At 41.5% G+C, this 18650-nt stretch overlaps 1 protein-coding gene across 1 annotated transcript; it reads left to right on the top strand.

Moving 5' to 3' along the window:
* Positions 1 to 4662: 4662 nt before the first annotated feature.
* On the top strand, positions 4663 to 6387 carry LOC122742145 (metallothionein-1E-like). The gene is made up of 3 exons (XM_043986188.1): positions 4663 to 4816; positions 5807 to 5872; positions 6165 to 6387. Exons 1-3 carry the CDS (start codon positions 4789 to 4791, stop codon positions 6257 to 6259), a joined length of 189 nt encoding a protein of 62 aa, XP_043842123.1. The 5' UTR covers positions 4663 to 4788; the 3' UTR covers positions 6260 to 6387.
* The last annotated feature ends 12263 nt before the right edge of the window (positions 6388 to 18650 follow it).

The following is an 18650-nucleotide window of genomic DNA, read 5'->3' as shown; positions in this document are numbered from 1 at the left end:
AAAATGTAGGTGGCCATACCAAAGACATGGCGAAGTTGTTAAAGGAAAATGTATATCATTTGCTACAGGAGTTATCTTCTTAGTAGGGCTAAAAAGAACTGCTGATACGGTCAAACAAAGGAGAACATTCCCAGGCCCCTGGAATCTGTTACCTTCAGTAACTAAGTCTTTTTGTACTGGGAGGAGGAGGAGGAAGAAGACAGTAAAGAACATTAGCTACCACAGCTGGTCTTGTGGCTCACCGGAGGTAATATACAGCAAAATGGCTGATACAGAACAGGAGGGAGTCAGTTATATTCTCCCTCTAAATTCCCTTTCAACAAGAACAATAAAACGAGTAGCAATCATCAGCCCTCAGGTTCTGTTTCTGTAGAGCTTCCTACATCAAAGAGGATGGCTAGTTACTTGGCCCTTAATTCATGATCATAATTGCCAGCTAGGGGTTCTTTTTGACACAGAAGCCTTGGTGCAGTGAGTACTGAACTCAGATTGAGGAGACGTGCATCCTTATACTGATCCTGACACTCAGCTGTGTGACCCTTGGGCAAGTCACTTCTCTCTGGGTCTCAGTTTTAGTCTCTATAAAATGTGTTTCTTCTAGGAACATTGAGGGTCTTACTACAATTCTCTTAGTTATTACTTAGCAAGGAGGTATGATTCTATTTTTTTTTTTTAGTGAGGTGATTGGGGTTAAGTGACTTGCCCAGGGTCACACAGCTAGTATGTATTAAGTGTCTGAGGTCGGATTTGAACTCAGGTACTCCTGACTCCAGGGCCGGTGCTCTGTCCACTGCGCCACCTAGCTGCCCTGGTATGATTCTATTTTACAGATGTGGGAGATGTGGGAGGTGCCTTATCTTACAGATGGGGGTACTAAAGACCAGAAAGATTAAATGATTTGTTCAAAGCCACACAAGAATCCAGTGGTAATTCTCAAGAATCCACTCTGTGCTCGGAACTGTGCCAAGTATTGTAAAGGAAGAAGTAAGCCTTATTTTCTGGTGCTTATTCTCATTTTGATGAACTATTATTTACACACTTGTATATGAACTAAAATTTCAATCGAATTCAATTCCATCCATTAAGCATTTGAAGAAGCACCTACCTTGGGCCAGACTGTAGAAACAGTCCTTGCAGTCCTAGTGTCCCTTGAACTATGATTGCTGAGATTAACATCATCATGTCTAATGATTGTGGTTTCTTACCATGGGAATGGGTATAAAGATATGTTTGCTTCATAGAATTTTTAAATTGAGAGTGCCATTCTTTTCTCCAGGAAATATAAATGAACTGATGTTTCTTGCTAAAAAATTGAGATGTGTCTGCATGTATTTATAGATAGCTATACTAATAAATTGAGGCCTTTTCCCATGTTTGGCTCTTTGCCTATTAGAAGTTTATTCCTTCTCTCCCATAGGATCTGAGTTAGTATTCATATGTAGAACCCCAAGGGGGAAAGCCATAAGCACCTCCATCAAAGTCCTTTGATCCTTACTTGAGAGAATAACCAAGTCAGCCTCTTGGCCCCAGCCAGGAAATTTCAAGACAGAATTTCCTGGGAAAATTCATGCCCCTATTAAGTGTCTACTGTCTTGTGTATACTGGTATATATTTAGTATTAATCACTTCTCACTTTCTTTTGCTTCCAACTCAAAAAACAGCCAAGAAGATCTCTGCCTATTTCCCCAATTTTAACTTTCAGTCAGAGGTTTTGATAATAGACAGGTTGTGCAGTTTTCTTTCTTTCTTTCTTTCTTTCTTTCTTTCTTTCTTTCTTTCTTTCTTTCTTTCTTTCTTTCTTTCTTTCAGGCAATTGTGGTTAAGTGACTTGCCCAGGGTCACACAGCTAGTAAGTGTCAAATGTCTGAGGCCGTATTTGAACTCAAGTCCTCCTGAATCCAAGGCCGGTACTCTATCCACTGTGCCACCTAGCTACCCTGGCTTGTGCAATTTTCAACAACCAATGTAACCTAATAGAGCCCTCCTATGCAGAAGCAGCTGGTGGTGCAATGGATAGAGTGATGGGCCTACAGTCAGAAGATCCGAGTTCAAATCTTGCCTCAGATACTTTCTAGTTGTGTGACTCTGAGCCAGTCACTTGACCTCTGTTTCTTCCATTGTAAAATGGGAATGATAATGGCACCTACCTCTTAGGCTTGTTGTGAAGCTCAAATGAAATTATATTTGTAAAAAAGTGCCTGGCACATAGTGGGTGCTGTAAAATGCTTATTCCCTTCCTATGCAATGCTGGGTAGATTCAAATTAAAGTACCTATTCAAAGGTCTGGAGTATGTGTGTGTGTGTGTGTGTGTGTGTGTGTGAACTTTTCCATAAAAACATCATTAGGTCAAGAAAGGTTGTTGGTTTTTTCCCTGTGTGATACAAATCCCAACTTATTTATAATTTAGTAGTTAAGTGTTAGAATGTCAGCTCCTTGAGAACTGGGATTTCCCCCCTTTTTTTGCCTTCATACCAGTGCCTAATTCACTGCTTTGATATATAGTAGGTGCATAGTAAATACTTGTTGACTGACTAGAGAGTTGGCCGAGGCTCCCAAAGAGTTATATGATTTGCCCTTGCTCAAAAAGTTAGCATGTGTCAGAGATAGGACAGCTAGGTGGCACAATGGATAGAGTGCCAGGCCTCGAGTCAATTAGGCTGATCTTCCTGAGTTCACATCTGGCTTCAGACCCTTAGTAGCTGTATAACCCTGGCCAAGGCACTTAATCCTGTTTGCCTCGGTTTCCTCATCTGTAAAAAGAGCTGAAGAATGACATGACAAACCACTTCAGTATCTTTATCAAGAAAACCCCTAAGGTCACAAAGAGTCGAACAGGACTGAAAAATGAGTGAACAACAAACAACTGTCAGAGGAAAGATCTGAATTTGGATGTTCCTCACTCCAAGTCCAGCACTCTATCCACTACACCATGCATGAATATTTATATATAATTAAGTGTATATGTTGTTGAGCTAACAAGAGATTCTGTCCAGCCATATGTCATACATACTAGTACTTTGTGCTATTCCTAAGTACATACCAGTGTTCTCAGAGATAGCTTCAAGATGTGGGATTAAATGCCATCCCAAACACTTACTAGCTGTGCAACCATGGCCAAGTAGTGATCTCTCAAAGTCTCAGGTACCTCATCCACGAGAGGCAGATATTAATTTTTTTTTTTGGCATGGCAATGAGGGTTAAGTGACTTGCCCAGGGTCACACAGTTAGTACGGGTCAAGTGTCTGGGCCCTGATTTGAACTCAGGTCCTCCTGAATCCAGGGCTGGTGTTTTATCCACTGCACCACCTAGCTGCCCCCATTAATGTTTTTTTTTTTTAAAGCATTTACTCCCTTTGGAGAGTTGTGAGGCAAGAGTTTCCCAAACTTTGAAGACCCATATAAATATGAGCTTTTATGCTGCTTTTATGTTGGAGCTAGCTCATACCCAGGCATACTATGTTAGAATTGGAAGGGAACAAGCTTTACAGATGATTTTACATATCACATGTAAAATATAAACATGTAATATTTAATATAATATAATATGTAAGTATACATATTGCACATATGTATTATTTCACCACTAAGCTGTAGATGGTTTGAGGGTAAAGGCTATTTACTTTTTTCTATATTCTCCATAACTTAGAGAAAAGTGCCTTTAACTAATTTGTAAGTAGCCAGTAAATGACTTTTAAATGACGAATGAACAGCTGACAGAGGCCTCAGGAATAAGGAACCTGGAGGAGAGTCGTGCAGAACTGGTTGGATCATATGACCTCTGATGAAGCTTTTATCTCCAAGATTCTGTGGACTCCAAAGCCGGCTCACCAGCCATCTAGCTGCTAGCCCAGAACTGAGCCTCCTGACTCCCAAGAACAGAGAGAGATACCATACTGACCACAGTCCTAACCAAAGAATCCTACTTAGTTAAGAAAAGGCAAACCAGAGAAAGAGACTAATAGCCCCAAAGAGTTTTGGACATGCTCTTTAAAATAGATCCCCTAAGCATATACCTGCCCTTTCAGGGAACCCCCTTGACATGCCCCCCAAAGCCCCATTGATTTTCCTATTTATTGAGGCCCTCGGACACATTACCCTAAGTACTTTCACTCGCTTTTGTTAATTGTGTCAGCAGATCCTCCAAAAGCTGGGAGGCTGCTGGACTGGGAGGACTCCCACCCTCATCCCCTGGGGGCTCATAGGAAAACATCCCATTGAGAGAAAAGGGGCCGGAGCATCTTTTAAACGGGGCGTCTAGTAGAGGAACCCAATTAATTCCTTGCCAAAGATACAGAAGAATTTCGGGATTGAAAGGTACGGACTCATCTCCACAAATAAAAAGGATACCAGGACACACTTTCTGGGAATCTTGGGTCCCATGCGAGGCTAGACTGGCTGCTTGTTCAGGGAGCAGGGCGGGGGTGGGGGTGGGGGGCGCACGGGGAGAGCCTGCAGCGTGCGCTCTGTTCTCTGCACACCGCCTCTCCTGTGTGGGAGGCAGGATCAGGGTCTTCTTGGAGATTTGCACTCAGCGCTTTCTGATCTAAGTAATAAATCCACAAGTCTATGTACACAGAGCCCATGAGTCAGCGAAACACCGGGACTGTGTGCAAGAGGTTGGCCTTGGGCAGAGGGGAGGAGCGGGGAGAGAGGGGGCGGCGCCTTTGCACTCGCTCTCCTGGACCTTTCCCTATAAATGAGAAGGCACGACTCTCCCCTCCACAACAGCTTTCTCCCATCCACCCTTCTTCTGTGAGAACTTCGTGCTTGACATCTACCTGCCAGACATGGACCCCAACTGTGACTGCGTGAGCGGTAAGGGACTCCCATGTTGTAGAAACAACTCCAAGTCAGGGATGTCCCAGATGTTCTGGGGGCAGCCTTGATTTGGGTACTAGACAGTGGGCAGGGGTGAAAAGAGGTTGTGAGCACGGAGAGGACAGGTAGTTTCATTTTAATATAAAATATCATGAAAAGTTTTGTTTTCTCCACCCCAGGTCCAAGAAACTAAAACCCCAGAATTATAGGTGTGCTTAGTTAGTTGTCACAGCTCCAAAGATAGAAGTAGATATGATATATAACTTACATTTGACTGCTTGCTGTCTTGGGGAGGGGGGAGGGAAGGGAGGGAGGGAAGGAGAAAAATTTGGAACTAGAAATTTTATAAAAACAAATGTTGAAAACTATCTCTACATGTAACTAGAAAATAATAAAATACTTTTATGATAAGAAAAAAGAAGTAGATGTGAGAAGGGTTCTTTTCAACAAGGGACAGGCTTAAGGGGATTTTCTAGAAATAATAACAACAATCGCTAGCATTTATGAAGGACTTTAGTTTTCAAAATGCTTTGCAAATATTACTTTATTTTATCCTCATAGCAACCCTGTGTTTATTAGCCTTGTTTTACAGATGAGGAAACTGAGGCAGATAGAGGTGAAATGATTTGTCTGGGGTCACATAGCTAATAAGTGTCTGAGGCTAAATTTGGACTGAGGACTTCCTGACTCCAATGCTTTATGCTCCCCTTAGTTGCCTCCACCTAATGAGCAGAGTAAGGTGTTCAGGCCCACAGGATGTCAGACCCCAAAAGATGGAGCCTAGTTAAGAGTAGGGTTTGGGTCTATGCCCTTTTTAGTAAGAGAAGATGATTTTTCTGGGAAGCTAGGAAAGACAGGCTTTGTTAAGGCAAGACTGAGAAGAGCTCAGATCTGGTCCCTCTTGGTGACCATTTGGTGGCAGGGAATGAGAGAGAATGCTACACCTATTTCTTTGCTGACCCTCTTTCATTCTTTCCTTTCCTCCAGGTGGCTCTTGTAACTGTGCAGGCTCCTGCAAATGCAAATCCTGCCGATGCACCTCCTGCAAGAAAAGTGAGTGTTTCTGTAGGGTGTGGTTTTCCATGGCTTGAACTAAACAGTTTTTGCCATGACAGAAAGATAACTGGGTTTCCACTAAGGAGATGGGTAAGAGGACTAGGGAAGTGAGGTGGGGGTGATCAGGAGGAGTTACTTCCAAATGATATAAAATCTCTTAAGTCTCCTATAAGGGGTCTTGGTAAAAATAGTATCCTTCTCTTACTTCTGAGCCCATCACCATAATCATCCCTATGGCTGACTCTCAGACCATAGTCCTTCAAACTCATCTCCTGTCTTTCCTTCTTAGGCTGCTGCTCCTGCTGCCCAGTGGGATGTACCAAGTGTGCCCAGGGCTGTGTCTGCAAAGCCCCCCAGACTGAGAGTTGCAGCTGCTGTCACTGATGCTCCTGCCTCCTTGTGCCTGTAAATAAAGGAATCTGTACAGATTTGGCTTTTACATATCATGGACGTATTTTCTACTGCCCTTTCCCTCTGAAATGTGTGAATGGAAATAAACTTATTGAACAATAGTCAATCGCTGTTCTATTCTTTTGTGTTTGGTGTATAGAGATAAGAAACATATCTAAAATATTTGTAAGGTTTACCGAGCCATTTAAAAAAATCACAATGATCTACTGAGGAAGGTTGTAAAAGCACCATTAGCCCCCCCCCCTTTTTAGGGGCAATGAGGGTTAAGTGACTTGCCCAGGGCCACACAGCTAGTAAGTGTCAACTGTCTGAGGCTGGATTTGAACTCAGGTCCTCCTGAATCCAAGGCCAGTGCTTTATCCACTGTGCCACCTAGCTGCCCCAGCCCCTTTTCACAGATGAAGAAACTGAGGCTAAGACTGCACGTGGTCAACCAACTAATAAGTATCAAAAGCCAAGATTTCTGATTACAAGTAAAAGGCTCTTCATGTCACACCACATTGACTCACTAAAGTATTGCAACTGTGTAATTTAAGATTCTAAATGTGGATTCTAATGTGTTCCCCCAGTTTGGGGGAAACTGACTAAAAATCACTGATAAAACGAGTTTAGGTTTTTAAGGGTTTATTGGAAAATAGAAAGAAAAAGATTGAGAACAGAATTCTAACAGCCTGGCATTCCTATCTTTCCTCAAATTTCCTGTGAAGTCCTCTGCCGCCACCACCATCAAGTCTGGAAGCCAAAAAGGCCAGCGCTCTCTGCGCAGGCTCCCTTTCCTCCTTCCTGTCTCCTCCCAGACCATAGGAGGCTCCTCCAGTTGATTGGCTGGTAGACTTGATAGACAGCACCCATGAGCAAACATCATTTCCTGACGCCAAGGAAAAGCCACAATGCCTCTGAGGCATTTTCCTCATGGTGGAGCTCTCCACAGCAAGTCTCCAGTAGGTGGCGTCATTCCAATCATTACAGTCCCCCCTGTTGTTCCTCAAGAAACAAAATGTTTCCTTGACGGAACAGTAAAAAGAATATAATAACTATTGCTAACTAATAATATGTGAACAATAATATAGAAAAGGAAGAGAGGAAAGTTTTGTCCAGAGGGGCGATTTTTTTTTTTTGGTCCTCATGAACCGACGCTTTGACATTAGTCTTGCAAAGGGAGGGCCTCTGCAGAGGGTACATGTTACAGATGATGTATATTATAACAGAAAGGAGATAGCAAAAACTAACAAAGCAAAACAGTTCATATAAAGTCTCTGAGTTCTCTTGTCTTCTTGAAGTGGTAAGATGTCATCAGGAGGAAACTGGATTCTGGTCTGGAAAACTGGATTCTGGACTCTGGTCTGGATTCTGGATTCTGGACTCTGGTCTGGAAAGCTGGATTCTCTTCTTTAACTGTTTGAATTGCTGTATTTTTACTAAACCTTAGCATAGCATTGTCAATGATCAAATTAATAAATTCCATTACATTCCTTCCTTTATATGGTTAGACTTGTAATAGAGGGTTGAGGTAGTTATGCAATGTGTAACACTTTTTACCACCATGTGTCTGGATCAAAGCCAAATTTAGTATGTGTTCATGACACCTGAAAATGTTATGGAAAGGTTATCATACCATATCTCATGGTTCCGAGATAGCCAGTGATTGTGCTAGGCCACAGGTGAGTTCAACTGAGTGAGATAAAAAGATAATTAAGTTCAGTTAAATTAGGTTAAATTAGGAGGGAGAGAGGATGAATACTGGACTGTGCCTAGTAATTGTGCTCTACATAGTCATCATCATAAGCAAACCATGGACTTACGTATACTTGTCTCTCCTTTTGTTGCACATATATTCTCTCCAGGGCCTGCATCAGAGTTCACAGCAAATTAGTCTCTGAAATGATAAGTTTCCATACTTCCAAAATCTCATTAATTTCACCAAAGACAGTATGATGGTGAAAATGCGTGCTATGCTGCATAACTGAGAATATATTAGTGATATATACAATAATTCCAAACCATACCCAGAGTATAATGACATATAAATAATAAACGAATGTAAATAGCTGATTACATTAGACATTATCACATAATCTTCTTTTAGCAAGTAAACCACATCATCTTATACATGAATTCTCTAGTATAACAGTAGCAGATACTTAAAGTGGTGATTAATTTTTCAAAAAGAAATAAGATTTCAATATTCAATGTTTTCAGTGAGGTATCAAGCAATAGGGTTCAATAACCCTTTCTGGTCTTTTTTAGTTAAACAGAACAACATAAAAGAGAAAGGAGAAAGAAAAAAAAACTCATTAGAACTCATGGTTCTCTCAAAAAGAGAGTAAAAAAAAAGAATTCTGGTAGCTTCTGAGGCCCGATAGCCTCACCCACAGCATATACTTAAAATATCTTTGAATAATCACTTAGTTTATAAAATTTAGTTTTAAAGAAAAGCAAAAGAAACAAAAGTCAAGAAACAAAGCAAAACCAAAAATAAAAATAAAAAACAAAAGATTCGCTAAGCACCCTTTTGTGCTCTTAAAGAACTTAAAGGTGTGGTGAATTCCAGGTTTTTTAGTGCCTTTCAAAAGTCAAAACAAAACAAAACAAAAAAACCAAAAAAAATTTAAAAAAAATAGTTGAGGTGGGCCAGAAAACTAGGCCATGTGCTTCAGTGCTTTTGCCTGTAGAAGGAAATGCTTGTTAAATTATAAGGTATTTAAGCTGCTAGAGTTTGGGGTATGCCACATTGTTTTAACTGGTTCCCCAATTCTCTGCAAGCCAAAGTGGCAGGGGTTTCTGAATTGTCATTGATCTTTCTAATGCTGTCATAATGTTCTTTATGGTAGAAAATGTGGAGTTCTCTAGCATCAGTTTTGTCTGTGCCACTGATTTTCAATAAAGGCTGATTTAATTGATGAACCACAACATTCAGCTGATGCTGCTTAGCAAATGCTACAATTGTATCATTTCCTCCTCACTTTCCAAATTTCTTTAATTCATCAACATATTCTTCAAAAGGGGAGTCATTTACTATAAAAGACTCAAACTCTTGTCTATGGTTAATCATATAAGAAGCAGCTTCTTGTCTGTGTCTGAGATGATTTCTACAGTGACCTTCTAGCTGGTCTGCTAAAGCCCTAAAAAGGCAATTTCCGTCTCCTGATACTTTACGAAGACTGAGTCCCAAAGCATTTAACTGATCAGTGGGATTATCAAATGGGAACTGCCTATTTCCTCTGAACTCTCTTTGCTCTTTAACAGTTGCTATCGTTAGGGTTTTTAGCTTTTTAGCGTCTACCTCAGGTCTATCTGAAATCTCTTCACCTATGAATGGTGCAGGCTTTACATGAGAGCAATGAATCCATGAGTCTTTTTCACCAATTTTAATGGCAGTAGGAGTTGTCAATAATACCTGAAAAGGTCCTTCCCAGGCAGGTTGGGTTCCACTGGTTCTCTGAAAATTCTTTACATATATTTTATCTCCTGGGTTGAAGTTATGCAATGAAAAGTCTAATGGGCCTGCCTGGACCACAGCTCCTGCCTCATGGAGTTCACGTAGCCTGGTCTGTAATTCCTGTATATAGGAGGCAACAGAAGTATCACCTCCCACCAGTGATGTATAAACTGGGGAAAAAGTTTTAGCTTGGATAGGAGGGTGACCAAAAAGCATTTCATAAGGAGATATATGAAGTTCTCCCCTTGGTCTACTTCGTAGATAGAATAATGCCAATGGTAGAACATCAGGCTATTTCAAATGGGTTTCAGTACATAATTTGCCAATCATGCTCTTAAGCTCTTTATTCATACGTTCAACTTGGCCTGAACTTTGTGGATGGTAGGGCGTGTGGAATTTTGGAGTCACTCCCAAGAAAGAGTAGATTTGGGATAAAATCGAATCAGTGAAATGTGTGCCTTTGTCAGAATCGATGCGGGCTGGTGGGCCAAAACGAGGTACTATCTCTTTAAGAAGAATTTTGGCAACAAAGGCAGCTGTGGCTCGGGGGCTGGGAAAGGCCTCCACCCACCGAGTGAGCTGATCAACTATAACAAGGCAAAATTTATAATGTCCTGCTTTTGGCATAGTAATATAATCAATTTGTAAGTGCTCAAAAGGTGTATATGCTAGGGGACGCCCTCCATAAGCTTTGGCCTTAAAAGCATACTGATTATAGGACTGACATGTGGAACAGCCCGAGCAGATTCGAGATGCTGTATTAGTCACACCTGGTGCTATCCAGGTTCTCTTAATAGAGTCTACAATGCCTTGTGTACCAAAATGGCCTTTTCTGTGAATAGAGAGGCATACCTGGTGGTAGAATTTCCAGGGAAGAAATGGCTTACCTTCCGGAGACACCCAGATGCCATTGATCTGTTTCGCCTTAAATTTCTTTTTCCACTTTTCTACTTCAGAATCATCATAGGTTAGGTTGGAAGGAATATCCTCAGAAGGTGAAAGGTTAAATACATGTTCAGGAGCTTCTAATGCAGCAAGCTTGGCTGAAGAATCGGCTCGTGCATTTCCCTTTGAAACAGGATCACTATTCCCTGTGTGGGCAGGGCAATGTACAACAGCTAGGGAAGAAGGCAGTTTCAGGGCATCTAAGAGGTCCTTGATAAGGTCCCCATTGGCAATAGCCTTGCCTGAGGATGTTAGAAAGCCTCGTTGACGCCAAATCATACCAATAAAGTGACATATGCCAAAGCCATATTTCGAGTCAGTAAAAATAGTAGCACTCTTACCTTTGGCTATATTACAGGCCTGTGTAAGAGCCACAAGTTCAGCAGCCTGTGCACTAAAATGGGAAGGCAGAGAAGCTGCCCAGAGGGTGTCATAATCAGAAACTACAGCAGCTCCAGTAAAACGGGTTCCCTCTCTCATAAATGAGGAACCATCTGTATAGAGGACAAGATCAGGATTTTCTAAAGGTGTATCAAAAAGATCATCACGGGGTTTTTCAGCCATATCAACTAAAGAAGCACAGTCATGCAACTGTTCCCCCGAGAATGGTAAGTTAGGGAGTAGTGTTGCTGGATTGAGAACTGTGCAGCATTTTAAAGTGATATTCTCATTACCTAACAGGGTTATTTCATACTTAGCCAGCCTTTGATCTGAAAAGGCTTGTGTCCTGTGACGTAGCAAGAGAGCCTCCACTTTGTGAGGGCATTGCACAGTTAGAGGGTTACCTAGGACCAAATCAGAGGCTTTTTCTACCAAAAGGGCTGTGGCCGCCACTGCTCTAAGGCAAGGTGGCACTCCAGCCGCTACAGGGTCCAGCTGAATTGAATAGTAGGCTATAGGGCGTTGGTTAGGCCCCAGTGACTGAGTCAGGACTCCAGAAGCCACCCCCCTTTGTTCATGCACAAAGAGAGTGAAAGGCTTACTATAATCTGGTAGTCCTAGGGCAGGTGCTGATAACAAGGCCTGTTTTAATTCTTTTATGGCTGAGAGATGCTGGGGATCCAACTGTAAAATGTCTGGAACAGAACTTTTTGTAAGAGCTATGAGAGGTTTAGTAATTTCACCAAAAGAGGGTATCCATTGTCTACAGTACCCAGCTGCTCCTAGAATGGCTCTTAATTGCTTCTTAGTAGAGGGGGCAGAAAGTTGTTGAATGGCCTGGACTCTCTTAGAAGAGACAGAGCGAGTTCCAACAGCCAAAATAAATCCTAAATATTCTACCTGGGGCAAACACCATTGTACCTTTGTCTTGGAAACCTTGTGTCCTCTCTTGTGCAGCTCCAGCAGTAAGTGACGGCTATCTTCCTGACAAATTTCAGCATTAGGAGAGGCCAAAAGTAAGTAATCTACATATTGTACTAGTGTGGAGCCTTTAAAGGTAATAGAGGCCAGATCCTGCTGTAAAATTTGGGAAAATAATGTAGGACTGTCTACAAATCCCTGTGGGAGTCTAGTCCAGGTCCACTGTCTATTTTTCCAGGTAAAAGCAAATAAATATTGGAAGTTCTCATGTACTGGTATGGAGAAAAAGGCAGAGCAGAAGTCTACCACTGTGAAACATGTAGATTCATAGGGAATGGAAGAAAGTATGGTAGAAGGGGAAGCCACTATAGCATGTCTAGGGATAACATAATTATTAATTGCTCTAAGATCTTGCACAAAACGATAAACAGGTTTACCATCTGGCCCAGGCTTGGGTTTTTTAACTAGCAAAATGGGAGTATTGCATGGAGAGTGATGACATGGAATAATAATACCCTGGCTTTTCAAAGCCTCAATTATAGGTGTGATCCCTTCTATTGCTTCCCTAGACAATGGATACTGTGGAATGGAGGGGGGTGGTCCCCCCTTAACTTTAAAGGTAACAGGTATGGCAGACTTAAGGAGCCCCACCTCATTAGGGGATGAGGCCCATAAAGACTCAGGAATGTCAGAGGGGATTTTGGATACCTCCCCTGCTGTTCCTTGAGCTTCTGTAAGTAAAATTGGTAATAAATGAACAGTATCCTCTGGCAATTGTAGGGAGACAGCCCCATCTGGAGCACAAGATATGGTTGCTCTAAGCTTACAAAGGAGATCAAGACCTAATAAATTTACAGGGGCATCAGGCATGAGTAAAAATGAATGTTCTACTGTTAAGGGCCCCATAGATACCATGCGAGGATTCAATTTTGCCACTCTCTGGCTCTTTCCTGAGACTCCTACTACATTCAAAAATCCTACAGGTCTACACCCAGCATCTGGTTTGCTTATTAATACTGATTTAGAAGCTCCTGTGTCTAGTAAACAGTCATAATACGTGTCCCCTACTTTGAGGGTCACATGAGGTTCATTACTCTGGGGAGGTGAATGAACTGGCACAAGTGCATTCAAAAAATCCAGATCTGGGAATATGTTGCTTTCATTATCTTTGTTCCATTCCTCCCCTTCCTCTTGTCAATCCTGTGCCCCCCTTTGAGGGAGTTCATGGTTACCCTGATTCTGGTTCTGTCCTGTTCCTTCCTGATAGGGTCTACGGTTATTCTGATACTGTCTCTTTGTATCCCCCTGAAAAGATTTATATCCATTTTGATTCTGCCTGTAATAAGGGTTATAATTACTCCGGTTGTTTCCTTTCTGATAAAAGTTTCCAAAATTATTTCGATTTCCCCCAAAGAATTCCTCAAGGCTCTCGGTCATTGTCCTCTTAAGGTCTTGTTTTCTAGTTCTACATTCCCTCAAGAAGTGTCCTTGTTTTTTGCAGTACTCACAAAATTTAGGGGGTTGATAACGATTTTCAATTTTCCAGTTTCTCTGCCCTGTTGTTTCCTGTACTGGAGCTAAAATGTCCTGTCTGTTCCTTTCTTCTCTCTCATTTCCTTCGTAAATATATGTTGCTATTTCTTTAAGTCTGTCAGGACTCAAACTATTCCACCCAGGACATTGCTTTTTAAAATATTTCCGAATTTCTGGTAATGACTGGCTTACAAAATGAGAGCAGATAATATGGGCATCTCTACTGTCTAATGGGTCTAGTCTAGCATATTGCCTGGCATACTTACACAGCCTGTCATAAAATCTATTAGGTCTCTCATCAGGTCCCTGAACTATATCTATAAATTTTTGCCAGTTATCAGTCTTTCTAATACAGGATTCCATTGCCTTCAGCAATGTTTCCCTTGCATCTTTCAACATATCAAAATGCTCAGGGTTATTGGGGTCCCAGTCAGGGTCTTGAATAGGCCACCCAATATCAACCTTTCCCGTGGCTTCCAGGCTGTTTGCTGCAGCTACTATATCTGCTCTTTCTCCTGGGGACAATATTGTTTCCATAAGGTCAGTAACATCATTCCAAGTGGGCTGATATGCTCTAAAAATTGCTCTAAACTGCCTGATAACTGCTGTGGGATCTTCATCAAATCAGAAGATCAGAAGATGAACGTTCGGTTTTCCTCTTCGTGGTCACCAAACTGTGTAATTTAAGATTCTAAATGTGGATTCTAATGTGTTCCCCCAGTTTGGGGGAAACTGACTAAAAATCACTGATAAAACGAGTTTAGGTTTTTAAGGGTTTATTGGAAAATAGAAAGAAAAAGATTGAGAACAGAATTCTAACAGCCTGGCATTCCTATCTTTCCTCAAATTTCCTGTGAAGTCCTCTGCCGCCACCACCATCAAGTCCGGAAGCCAAAAAGGCCAGCGCTCTCTGCGCAGGCTCCCTTTCCTCCTTCCTGTCTCCTCCCAGACCATAGGAGGCTCCTCCAGTTGATTGGCTGGTAGACTTGATAGACAGCACCCATGAGCAAACGTCATTTCCTGACGCCAAGGAAAAGCCACAATGCCTCTGAGGCATTTTCCTCATGGTGGAGCTCTCCACAGCAAGTCTCCAGTAGGTGGCGTCATTCCAATCATTACACAACTAAAGTTTGGTTAGGAAAAAGGGGGAAGTTCTCATTGTTCTCCCTGCCTTACAAGATAGAGCAAGTATAGGCTTTTTTTTTTCTTTTGCCCCCACATTTCCTGTCATTGAGTAAATAATGGAGGAACTTGTTCAGAAGGTGTGGTGGGTTTACATTTTACACTTCTATGAGCTTATCATAAGCATATAAATAAGGCCTCATCCTCACAAGCATCTCTTTCTACATGTACTATAAGGCATCACTTTATGCTCCATGGTAATAGGGGAGGATCTGAGAATGAGAAAATGTATGTCAATCATTAGCCCTCAGACTCTTGTTTCTATTGAACCTCTTGAACATTGAAGATGGGAATGGTTACGTGACCCCTCATTCTATACCAACTAGCCCCTAGGTGCTCTCTGCAATACAGACATCTTAATACAGTGAACATTGAAGTGAGACTTTATGATTTCTCATGCAGTTTCTGTCCCTCACTACCTGCATTTCATTGGGCAGATCCCTTGCTTCTGGATCTTAGTTTCAGCCTTTAAAATGAGCTTTTGGTTAGGGACAATGAACACCTTAACTTTTAGTTAACAGTCAGTCAATAAATACTAAGAACCTTCTACAAGGCCTATACTACATGCTGGGGATACAATCATGAAAATAGGGAGACAGTTCTTGCCCTCAAGGAGCTTACAATCTAAAGGGGGAAGACAACATACAAAAGTAAGCAAGAAGGGGAGAAAGGTAACCAGCACGCATTGGGGCAGGGTAGGGTATGATGGCAAAGTCCAGAGAAATTCAGCTGGATGGGAAATGAAGTGATGGTTGACCCGAGCTCCTGCCTTAATTAGCAGGTTTGGGAGGAGAGAGGTTTGTGTCCTCCAGTCAAAGGGAATATTTAGCAAGCAGTTATGATTATGATTTCTCCTAGTTTTACAAATGTGGGAGATGTCCTGACTTACAGATAGGATTCTGAAGGCCAGAAAGGTTAAGTGATGTTTCCAAAGCCACACAGGAAGCCAGAGATAATTCTTTTTTTTTTTTTTTTAGTGAGGCAATTGGGGTTAAGTGACTTGCCCAGGGTCATGCAGCTAGTAAGTGTTAAGTGTCTGAGGCTGGATTTGAACTCAGGTATTCCTGACTCCAGGGCCAGTGCTCTATCCACTGTGCCACCTAGCTGCCCCCCAGAGATAATTCTTGAAGACTTTATATCCATTACTATGAGGAGCACTAGAAGAATGGGACTGAGGATGACAAAAGAAACTTGGGAGTCAGTTCCTACCCTTTAGAAGTTAATAGTCCTATTGGGAATACACCAATACATGCCCAGGAAAGAGTTAGTCAATAATACAAGCCAGTGTGTGATGGGAGTCAAATGAGTGGTTCATGTTATAGGACAAAGAAAGGATTTAGGAATCCTTGATAAGGCTGAGAGGAGAACTCCCTGATGGCTGTCTTCAAACGTCTCAAGAGCTCAAGAAGGATGTCATTTCTTCTGCTTGATCCCAGAGAGCACAACTAGGAGTGATGGGTAGAAATTTAAAAGAAACAGATTTAGACTTGATTTATCTAAAACAATAACAACAAAACCACCTTTTAGCAACCAGAGCTGCCTAAAGGTAAAAGAGGCTGTCTTTGAGGTCGATGAGCTCCTTCTCTTTGGGTGATTTTCAATCAAAAGCTGGATACCACCTTCTAAGGATGTTTTAGAGAGGATTTTTCTTCAGGTATGGATTGGACCCAATGGCCTTAAAGGCCCCATCCAAATTTAAGAGTCTTTCTTTCTTTCTTTCTTTCTTTCTTTCTTTCTTTCTTTCTTTCTTTCTTTCTTTCTTTCTTTCTTTCTTTCTTTCTTTCTTTCTTTCTCTCCTTCCTTCCCTCTATCATCTATCTATCTATCTATCTATCTATCTATCTATCTATCTATCTATCTATCTATCTATCTATCATCTATCACCTGGAGGCAATCAGGGGTAAGTGACTTGCCTAGGGTCACACAGCTAATAAATGTTTGAGGGCAGATTTGAAGTCAGGAAAATGGGTCTTCCTGACTCCAGGAATGGCACTCTATCTTCTGTGCCACCTAACTGGCCTATTTCATGCCAGCCATTATCATATCATCTCATCATGTATTTTATACTTCAGACTGACAATTTTGTGTATCTCAAGTGCTTCCAGAGTTTCCTTGGTCATACTATTCACTTTACCTGCAATTTCCTTGTCTTTTCTTCTATTGGAAAAATGAAACAAATCCACAGTTTGGAGCAAGATTTTCTTGGAGCTGTTGCATCATAGGATTTAGAGTTGGAAGATACTTTAGGAATTGTCTAGTCAACTCTTCTTATTTTTAAGACGAGGAAACTGAAGCCCAGAAAAGTTAAATGACCTGTCCAAGGTCACACATAGTAGAGTTGGATCCATACTCAGATGCAAAGACTCTTAATCCCTTTCTCTTTCTACTATATAACTTGGTCATATAGCACAAGAGGGCCTGGCTAAACATTCCAGGATTGCTTTGGTCTACAAGGCCTCCAGGTCCCAAATATCCACCTGATTTACCTGGTCCTAGTGTCTAAAATTACACTATGAGTAATATTCTTTTGGGTTAAACATTGTCCTTTCTTTGCTAGAGATTTTAAAGTATATACTCCCATGGGAAGAGAGGGAACACACTGAAGCACTATTTATTGTGAATGGGTAAATGAGCTTCCCAGAGTAGAGGAGACATGAGGCAAGGTGGGAAGAAGAGAAGCAGCCCCACAGAGATGGTACAAGAACTTTTTCTCATGACCCCTTTGTTTTTCTTTTTTATCTGATTGGGGTGGGGAGGCAGGGCAATGAGGGTTAAGTGACTTGCCCAGGGTCACATGGCTAGTAAGTGTCAAGTGTCTGAGGCCAGATTTGAACTCAGGTCCTCCTGAATCCAGGGCTAGTGCTTTATCCACTCCACCACCTAGTTGCCCCTCCTCTTTGGTTTTCTGGAGAAGGGTACCACCAGCCTGGCTTGACCACAGAGTTCTTTCTATCAGAGTCTGGGTAGTATGAAGACACATTGCATGAAGTGACAATTCTGGAATGAAAAATGACCCAGGATTAAAATAATATTAAGTGAAATTGGGCCCAGAAAATCTATGCTGAGTAAGTTCATACTTCCCAGATCAAAATTTAGCAAAACATAATTTAGCCAAAACTTCTGGGCCCAAAACTTTAACATTAAACTAGACTGGTCCTTGGGGGAAAAAAAAAAGCAACAAATCTAAGTATTCTACAATAGTTTTGTGTGTGTGTGCAACTATCTATTTGTCTATGGAGAAAAGAAACAAATGTTTTCAAGGCCCGAAAGACTGAAGGAGGAAGAGATATGACAAAACTAAAAATATTTCTGCATACATTCCTACCAGGGTAGTATAAGGGTAAACGATGATATTTATGTATTCTGGAGTTTGTTTGTTTGAATCTATCCCCTGAAGAGAAGAGGCAGTTTTTCTTTTTCTCTACAGCTACTTCTTGTTTTGTCAATGTCAATGTCATTTTGTGGTAGTGTTAGTTCTGCCCTTTTCTAAGAGAGTAGCTCAAAGCACACTTACCACTCACGCTCCACTCCCTTCTGCTCAACAGTCCTTCTTTCAGAGGCTTTAGAGTAGGGTTTCAGTTTTATAGATAAATTTCAGGGGATCTGGGAGTGGGAATAGTACGGGGAACATACATGTAGATTTTCTCTAACCTCTAACGGAAATGTAATATTTCCTTCAATGATTTAATGTTTTTTTGGTTTTTGCTGGGCAATTGGGGTTAAGTGGCTTGCCCAGGGTCACACAGCTAGTAAGTGTTAAGTGTCTGAGGTCGCATTTGAACTCAGGTACTCCTGAATCCAGGGCTGGTGCTCTATCCACTGCCCCTCCTTCAATGATTTAAAAACGTTATTCTGAGAAGGCATCCATAGATTTCACTGGACTGCCAAAGGAGTCCATGACACAAGAGTTAATCCCTGGCTTGGAGTCACAGAAAATTCTAAAGCTCATTCTATCTAGCCAGG

The sequence above is a fragment of the Dromiciops gliroides genome, chromosome 2 (assembly GCF_019393635.1).
Source record: "Dromiciops gliroides isolate mDroGli1 chromosome 2, mDroGli1.pri, whole genome shotgun sequence".
NCBI lineage: Eukaryota > Metazoa > Chordata > Mammalia > Microbiotheria > Microbiotheriidae > Dromiciops > Dromiciops gliroides.
The sequence above is the reverse complement of the archived record's forward strand: the minus strand, read 5'-3'. Positions and strand labels throughout refer to the sequence as shown.

Coding starts and splice junctions, on each gene's coding strand:
- LOC122742145 (XM_043986188.1), top strand. CDS start 4,789: ATGGACCCCAACTGTGACTGCGTGAGCG. Junction 4,817..5,806: donor CAACTGTGACTGCGTGAGCG/GTAAGGGACTCC, acceptor CCTTTCCTCCAG/GTGGCTCTTGTAACTGTGCA. Junction 5,873..6,164: donor ATGCACCTCCTGCAAGAAAA/GTGAGTGTTTCT, acceptor TTTCCTTCTTAG/GCTGCTGCTCCTGCTGCCCA.